The sequence below is a fragment of the Fragaria vesca genome, linkage group LG6 (genome assembly GCF_000184155.1).
Source record: "Fragaria vesca subsp. vesca linkage group LG6, FraVesHawaii_1.0, whole genome shotgun sequence".
Taxonomy (NCBI): domain Eukaryota; kingdom Viridiplantae; phylum Streptophyta; class Magnoliopsida; order Rosales; family Rosaceae; genus Fragaria; species Fragaria vesca.
This window is the reverse complement of record NC_020496.1, coordinates 10818549-10827137: the sequence shown is the minus strand read 5'-3', so window position 1 is coordinate 10827137 and position 8589 is coordinate 10818549. Positions and strand designations below refer to the sequence as shown.

The 8589-nt window shown below is 38.1% G+C and overlaps 2 protein-coding genes and 1 non-coding gene across 3 annotated transcripts; 1 reads left to right on the top strand and 2 right to left on the bottom strand.

Annotated features, from left to right (window-relative positions):
• Positions 1–1427: 1427 nt before the first annotated feature.
• Positions 1428–5623, top strand: LOC101312552 (peroxisome biogenesis protein 2-like). Its single transcript, XM_004302837.1, has 8 exons — positions 1428–1950; positions 2257–2370; positions 2458–2611; positions 3182–3318; positions 3417–3517; positions 3920–4037; positions 4977–5143; positions 5401–5623. The coding sequence occupies exons 1-8, from the start codon at positions 1828–1830 to the stop codon at positions 5519–5521; spliced, it is 1035 nt and encodes a 344-aa protein (XP_004302885.1). The 5' UTR covers positions 1428–1827; the 3' UTR covers positions 5522–5623.
• Positions 5624–5924: 301 nt separating this feature from the next.
• LOC101315171 lies at positions 5925–6614 on the bottom strand. Its single transcript, XM_004305233.1, has one exon. The coding sequence runs from the start codon at positions 6612–6614 to the stop codon at positions 5925–5927; it is 690 nt and encodes a 229-aa protein (XP_004305281.1).
• Positions 6615–6779: 165 nt separating this feature from the next.
• Positions 6780–6861, bottom strand: TRNAS-CGA. The gene has a single exon. It is a non-coding gene; the product is annotated as a tRNA-Ser (tRNA).
• Between the last annotated feature and the right edge of the window lie 1728 nt (positions 6862–8589).

Below are 8589 nucleotides of genomic sequence, written 5' to 3'. Positions count from 1 at the left end.
CATCCACTAGAGCAAAGATTTGGAAAAGTCTACGGTAGACTTTCTCTTTACATGTGAATAGGTTGATCCTACAATACATCATCTTTTTTTTCTTTTTTATTAATATTTTGTTGCTATCAATGTTCTATTCTACCTATTCTTTTCTAATGTTTTTTGTAATGTTAATATTTTGTTGTATTTCAATTGTAATGCTTGGAATCCTCGATAACCTAAATGTTATATACTAACTCTTAATATTAGAACCACATGATCATATATTATTATATTAGCGTACATGAATTAAACTGTGAACATCTAATGTCCCACTTTAGAATATGTGTCTTTGGTTAACGTACAAGTATGCGTGTTGTTAAGTTAATATAGTTTTTTTTGTTACTTATGTTTATGTATTTCAATCAAATATTACAACGGTATGCATCGAAATTAGATAGATGAGTACTAAACTTATAATCGGTGTCATTATGTGTTTGTCATTGCATCTTTATTTTTTTTCTTTATGTAACTCTGTAAGTATTAAGAAATTTACATAAGTCATTCATATGAAATCTGTAGATTTCAGAAATCAGTTAAAGTCTGTGATTAAAAATCGATGGTTTTAAGAAATCAGTGAAAGTCTTTGAACTTTTCAAAGAGTCTATAGACTTTTCAAAAAGTCAATTGATTAAAATTAGTCTGTATGAATCCAATTACAATACACCCCCTTAGTGTGATAATCACCTTGGCTTTGCTACAAGGTGCGAAGTGCACGTTGGTCAACAACAGATTGACACAAGCCAGGATGACAGAGAAACCTATGGGTTGGACGAGTGTCTTGGGAGACAACAATGACACAAGGAAGCGATTGGTTAGTCACGAGAGGTGAGACTCATGTGTGAGTAGCTTTCATTGGGAAACCCCATAGGTGTGGAGATGAAGTGTTAAGGGTCAAATTGTCACGGGAAACACACGAGAAAAAGAAAATAGGCTATCCGGGAAGGATACCTTGACAAACTGCGACATACTGGTCTCGGTTAAGAGTAACCTTGATACCGCACGGGTCATATCCCGTAGTTGAAAGTTCGCTCGTGACAACTAGCACACTTAAATGAACAACTAATACTATAACAAGTCTATTGTAAGTCGAATCCACATGTTACTTATGCTACTAGTTTAAACGGTATTTACCGTATTCATGTGATTGTGGCTTATTTGATATTCATAAGTTAAAAAATAAAGTAAGAATTGATTGAAATGAAGAAGAAAAAAAATGGAGCGCTTTTGGTATGAATTTGTTGACAAGATATGCAACTTTAGCGAGTAAAAGCCGAGAGTTTGGGCATTGACAACTTGGTTCAGTTGCAAACTTGTAATTGCAACCGCAAAACTATCATCGACTTAAACCCTCCCGAGTAGTAGTGGAGTCTGGTTGGTAAGACCATTGTGGGAACAAGCTATAGAAATTAGGCATCAACGAAATGAACCCATCGACTCTGCCAACCTTGATTAGTTGACGTACTCATTGTACAACTTGTAACACCAATTCGTGTGATCGAAATTTGCATTCAATCATCTCTAGTATACACAATTATACACCATCCCCAAAAATTACTCCAAACAGTAACAGACCAACAGTTATGTCATATATTGTCATCCACTTGAACCGTTGATAGGGAACACAGGTTTTACCGCGGCACTAGCAGAAGTCCCTCAAACCGCCAATCTAAACCTCCAACCCCCCAAATCTCTCTTTATCTCTACCCCATCAAAAAGTTCAATTTCGAAATCAGTTTATTTGATCAGTAATCGCGAAGAAGGGAGCTTCTTAAACCCTTCAAATTCAACTATTCAATGAGCAGTAGCAGCAGCAGCAGCAATTCTAGACCGCCAGCAGAAGACGCTTGGATTCACGCTTACAAGACCTTAATTCCCCAATGGCAACACCTCTCACTTTCTCTATCCCACTCTCACCAGGTCTCTTCTAACCTACCATTTTTGAGCTTCTTTTCTTGCTTTCTTCACGTCTGCGCTATCAAATTTGCTCACTTTATATATTACGGGTATCAGGGCAGCTATTTTTTGCATCAATTTTTCTGATTCTAGTGAAATATGTAATATAGGAGATTGAATTGCTGAGGATGCTAGTGGGTTTTTGTTTTTGTAATTGAATTCCTTAAGTATTTTGATTGCAGATAGCACATATCTAGTGTTAGTGAACTCTTTATTTTGTTGTTCTTTTTGAAGTAGTGGTTTTCTTATTGTTGAGGAAATTCTTTGCAGTCATTAATTCCAATATCGATATCTAGAGTAAACCAATTCGATGCGGCAAGACTGGACATTGAAATGTCAGCCATGTTGAAAGAACAGTTAGTTAAGGTCTTCTCCTTGATGAAGGTATCTATATTCTAAAGTGAATAGTCTTATAATATAGATTTGAAGCTGTTTGCAGGATCCTAAAATTGCTCTTTTTATTCGGTTTAGCCAGGAATGTTATTTCAATATGAAGCAGAACTTGATGCTTTCCTCGAGTTTCTTATCTGGCGGTTCTCAATTTGGGTAGATAAGCCTACTCCAGGAATTTCTCTCATGAACCTTAGATATAGAGACGAACGTGCACTGGAAGCGAGAGGAAAAGGTAAGGTTCCCTTGCATTTCTTGCATATATTTTAAGCTGACCATGGCTATTAGACAGTTCATTTGATTAGCTATGCAAAGTAGATAAACAAAGAACTTGACCTGGCTAAACTACTGTAGTTTACATGATTCATGTGTCTGCTGTTTGGTGTCATTAAGCATGCCAGCAGTGAAGTTATTTTCTTTCTTATAAATCCTTCTGATTCTTTCTGTGTGAAATTTATCCTAGAATGGCCATAAATCACTATGCAGTGACGGAATAAGTCTTGATAAAGATCTAAGAAGTTAACTTTCTACCATATGATAGTCTGTTTTCTAGTACAATAACTTTTTCTCTTATCAAATTGAATAATTACACCTATCCATCTAATACTCTGCAAATCCTAGATAGCTAAGATAGAAGAAGATTTCTATCCCAAATAGTGGTCTCATCCAATGACTAGGCATGTCCTAAATTTTTTGTTGTGAACCATGGTATATAAATTATTGTTTCTAACACAGCAGTCTACTGTTGGATTTTTCATTCAGCTTGTTTATACTATTCACCCCAATTGGATATTCTTACTTACAGTCAGGACAGGATTGGAAGGACCTGGACTTACAGTTGCACAAAAGCTTTGGTATTGTGTTGCCACTGTCGGTGGTCAATACATCTGGGCACGGTTGCAATCGTTCTCTGCTTTTCGTAGGTGGGGCGATTCTGAACAGGTGCTGTTTCTTTATCCTGTCCTTCTAATGCCGCTCAATGAAACATGTCGGGGTTTTTCCAAGTTGCTCAACAATGTTCTCTGCATTTTTGTTTACAGAGGTCACTAGCACGAGGAGCGTGGATTATGATACAACGCATAGAAGGACTCTATAAAGCTGCCTCATTTTGCAACCTGCTTTTATTTCTCTATACAGGAAGGTAAGTGGTTTAGTCTTGTCTTGAGAGATCCCTAAACACTAAACCCATGAAACATCCATGTTAACTTCAGCCAATTGGTTAAGACTTAAGAGACACATGTGCATGGCATCTATAGTTGGTAGTTGTAGTTTGGTTCCTGGATATATTTAGTTACTGCATTTACAACATTGAGTTTGATATTGTATGAAAATCAAAAGTTAGTTCAATGTTCTATGAACCTTTTGATATTCATCTCCATTTGTTTACTTTCATTGTATTAGGTCATCCTGTTGCTAAAGCTGCTTTTGTATTGAAATAATGTGAGAACCTTTCAGTGCAAAGTTTTTAATGTGATCCATGAACAATGTTGGTCTTGATGTGCTATGTAGAACTGAACAGTTTCAATCACATGTCGTGATGCAGGTATAGGACTCTTATTGAAAGAGCTCTAAGAGCTAGGCTGGTTTATGGGAGCCCTATTATGAACCGAGCAGTTAGCTTTGAGTACATGAACCGCCAGTTAGTATGGAATGAATTCTCGGTATGTTCTCATGTACTTGACCCAAAATTAATATTCTTAATGTCCATAAAACTTATAGCAGATATGGTAGTAGGGATTTGGTCTCGAACCATCTTCATTTAGCTGATCTTGGAGTTTTAGTTCACTTCCAAATCTAAGGTTCACTTCCAAATCTAAGGACATGCATGAAAAGAAACTGAATGGTATATTTATTCTTTGGTCGGGATAGTCAAATTTGTTTGACAGTTTTCGTGTTTAGGGTTATTCTACACAGATGAACTGTAAATGTTATATAAAGATCTTTCAATAACGATATTTGAAGTTCAGTTTCACCGATTAGAAATCAAGAATCAGCAAATAGCATTGACCAGTAGATCCAGCTTTTGGTTTTGAACACCCTCTTATCAAATGTATGCACATGCTGTTTTGCATTTAAGCTTCTACACAAAACATCTTTCTGTAGCGAAAAAGTTTTCTTCTGTAGAGTTCCCTGTTAATGTGGTTTGTTATGGCTGTACGTAACAATTTTATCTGGCTGTGTGTTATGACCACACAAATTACATCAGGTTCAACCCTTTTCCCCTGCCTGTTTTGTATGATTTTGGCATATATCTGGATCGTTTTGGATACAGAAACTGAACATCAAGGTACATGCTCATGTTTGCTACCCATTCTGACAAAGCAAAAGCATCATGAGGATTTTTGGGAAAGGAAGGTTCAAGATTTTGATATACTGCAAACATGAGCATTTACCTAATTACTTTGCTATGGGATGATTTTTGAAATAAGAAAACATCAATATAGTTGCTTGGTTTAGGTTTGGTCCAGATAATTGTATCATCATCCTTTACCTCATGATTTGCATTTCTCAGATGCTGTTCTCATATCAACAATGGTTCTTTACTGGGGATACTTAGAAAACCATGTTTGGAACTGAAATTCTTCTTGTGTTGATTGCAGGAGATGTTATTGTTGCTTCTTCCTCTTCTTAACTCATCATCCGTGAAAAACTTTCTTCGCCTGTTTTCCAAGGATAAATCTTCAAGTTCAACAGATGATGACTCTGCTTGCCCCATCTGCCAGGCCAGTCCAACCGTTCCATTTTTCGCTCTCCCCTGTCAGCACAGGTGCATAAATAACTTTGTTTTCCTACCTAGTACTGGCGCATTGATCAACACCAAGGAACACTAAATTTATCACTCACATGACATTGTTCTTGAAAGAAAAGTGCACTGAATAAGATGTCAGCCTATAAAAATGTTGAACCCTAACTTTGCTCTGCTGTGGATACATTTGGCTCATAGGATAGCCAAACATGTTCCTCAAAGTATGATTTGTGTCACAGTACTACAACTTGCAATAAAATAATTGTTCATGATTGCAGATACTGCTACTACTGCCTAAGAACACGGTGTGCAGCAGTCCCGTCCTTCAGATGTTCCAGATGTAATGAACCAGTCGTTGCCATGCAGCGGCAGGCCAACAATCCAAATCAAAAGCAATGATAATCACAGATGGAGATGCAAGCATTTTATAGTACAAGCAAAAAAGTACAAAATAAAGTAATATTTACCTTCCTTCCCTACATCTATTAAGCATCATATGTTGATTGATGGGGGAAAAGTAACATTAAAAAAAATTTCAGAAATCATATTTCCTTTGTAGAATAATTGATTCATCTATTGAGTAGAGAGAGAGCTTCATTCTTTATAATTAAATCGTGCATGATCTGGGTTCTTGTAACAGTTGTATGAGCCGATTTCTTTTCATCAGAGTTTTCCTAATAGATACAGGAAAAAATGTAAATCAAGCATTTCATCAGTTATAAAGAAGTGGTTGGAGTTGCTCCTATATAGAATCGACGAAACTAATACATAGAAACAAGAAAGAGTCCAAACCATAAAAAGATCAAGATTGAAATAACAGCTGTGGACCAAATTTGGCATCAACCTCATCAGCAAGTTGAGCCTCACCAAGCCTCCTCAATCCTTTGCTCAACACCTTCACCATATACTCATCCGCTTTGAAACTACTAGTCCCCCATCCATTCCTCTTCAACATCTCGTAAATCCTCACCGTCGATTCCCTCCGGTCGGCGCCAACGACGGCCCTGATCAGCCTTATCAGCCCCTTATCATCTCCCCCCAACTGGACACCTCCACTCTCCTTCTCCAGCTCACAGACGAGAGCGTCGATCTCCTCCACCATCCCATTTCTGGCGAGTGCCAGAGCCACCTCGGCGTAGATGGTGACGTCAGGTTGGTATTCGGATCGGAAGGCGGCCAAGGCCTGGAGGGCCAGGTGGCATTGATCCTGCCGTAGAAGCTCCTTGAGGGCAGCGACGAGGTCGGATTTGATTAGGCGGGAGAGGGTTTTGGAGACGGGAGATGGGTCGTCCGGGTCGGATCTTTGGGCCCGTTTGAGGGCTTGGACGGCTTGGATGGCCTCGATGCTGAGGACGCGGCCTTTGACCAAGGGTCCACGCTTGTCGCGTGGGCCGCACCGTATGGGAACGCGGGTTGCGACGGAGGTGGGTGTGAATTGTAAGCGTGCGGGTTGGAGGAAGGTGGTTGGGTTTGGGTGGAGAGACGACGCCATGGATGAGGGGGAGTGAGACCAGAAGAGAGCTGAAGCTGGGTTTTAGATGGGGTTTATGTGTAATGACGAGTTTACCCTTTAAAAAATAAGAAACTAGAAGAAGAGTGGGGAACCTGTTCAAAAAAAAGAAAAAAAGAAGAAGAGTGGGGAAAAAGAAAAACAAATCGTCGACAGCAGGATTCGAACCTGCGCAGGCAAAGCCCAACAGATTTCGAGTCTGTCTCCTTAACCACTCGGACATATCGACTTTCTTGGCGATGGTGGATGTGACTTTGTTATTCTAATGTAAGGTTAGGGTTTAGAAGCTTTTACATATACAACATCTTATGATTTTTGAATGAAAACCTCTAACCTTTGAGGACCTAGATAAAACAATTAGGTCTCAACTTCTAACTCAAAGATTGTGAATTAGGCATTGATACGTCGGCGTGTCAGCTATATATAATGGGTTAAATTAACACAGCGTATCACTGACTGATTATTACAAAGAATTGGTCTACATAATGTACCAAAAGAGATGCCTTCAAACTTCTACTATGCTGCTTTTAAGATTTGGTTTTTCAAACAAAACAAGAGCAATGTTACACTAGTGAGTTGTGCTTTTGTTTCCATACCCTGAATTTGTGGTCCGGAATTATCCTTATCCACCACATTATTGCTGGTAAGAGCTTTAAGTGCATTGTGTATATGAATGGATCATGCAGAGTGTGCAGACTCGTCCCTCTCCAATAATTTATCTGCATAGGACGTTATCTTTCATGAAGAATCTGTTAATGAGGTCTCATCCCCAAACTATTTTGCCACTTTCAAGTTCCTAATGCTTCATACACTCCGAAAAGATTGGGATACTGATGATATCGACATTCTTATCTTGATCGACTTTCGGATCAAGGATCTGAATGTTCATCATTTCGAAAGCTTTGATGCTCGATCTTACCTTATGTATTGTCTCAATCATATAAGAAGAAATCCATTTTATCTCTCTGTTCATATATGGAGCTACTGTGCAATGCTAAAGCGACCCTTTCTGGCTTCATTGTTGTTACTGAAAATTGAAAGTCATCACTTAGGAATATCAGCAACAAGTTGCCAAGAAGTCGGCAGAGGAAATTCGACATGTGGAAAGCTAACAAAGCACTTGTTGTCTCGACACTATTTCACCATTCTAAAAATGAGTTTCTCATACGCTTATTTATGTCCGGACAGTTTTGGCTTCCAAATGATATTAGTTTGCTAGTTCGTGGTGTCTGTAAACTCGATAGCTAGGGTAATGCTCAAGTTTCATACGTGTCTCCTATCAATTTGTCTGGCCTTCAATAGTATTGAAGTTAAATTAGTTTTAGCTTGACTATGCCTAATATGGACAGCGTTAAATCCATCTCTTATGTACACCAATGGCTAACCTAAACCCAAGTGTGATTTCAGCACTATGACAAAACAGATTTTTTGAAAAGGACTGTTAGGGGACATTTTGAATCTCTTTTTTCCTTTCTTTTTGGCCAACATATTGATTCTATTTAAATGGATAGGGTTTGGTTAGCTTATCAAGTTTGCAAATTGTGCTCACTGTGCTAGCTTATAGGCAATTGAACCCTACAAGCGAAACACTTTAAACAATGTCACATTGAACAAATAAAAATGAATGGGATATAGAGATTCTATATCAACATCTAAAACCCTACATAGTATATATACGCTTCGAGGCTTGAAGGTCACATCTTTATAATGGCCTTGTGCACCTAGTCAAATAAAACAGCCATGATCTTAACTTTGTTTTCCAAATGGAACAATTTGATATTTCCTACATAAGTCCTTCAAGAATAATTAGTGAATCAGTCTAATTTTTCATAGAAGGCTGCAATAATCAATGAGAATGCAACAATGCCAATTAAGCACCCAAATCTTAGGAATTCAACTAGAATATCGTCTATTACATGCCACTAACATTTTCTCTTTCTCTCTCTTTTTTTTTTTT

Excerpts from the sequence above, each read along its gene's own strand:
- LOC101312552 (XM_004302837.1), top strand. The coding sequence starts at position 1,828 with ATGAGCAGTAGCAGCAGCAGCAGCAATTCTAGACCGCCAGCAGAAGAC. Across the intron at positions 1,951-2,256 it reads CTCTATCCCACTCTCACCAG|TCATTAATTCCAATATCGAT; the intron begins GTCTCTTCTAAC and ends AATTCTTTGCAG. Across the intron at positions 5,144-5,400 it reads GCTCTCCCCTGTCAGCACAG|ATACTGCTACTACTGCCTAA; the intron begins GTGCATAAATAA and ends TCATGATTGCAG.
- LOC101315171 (XM_004305233.1), bottom strand. The coding sequence starts at position 6,614 with ATGGCGTCGTCTCTCCACCCAAACCCAACCACCTTCCTCCAACCCGCA.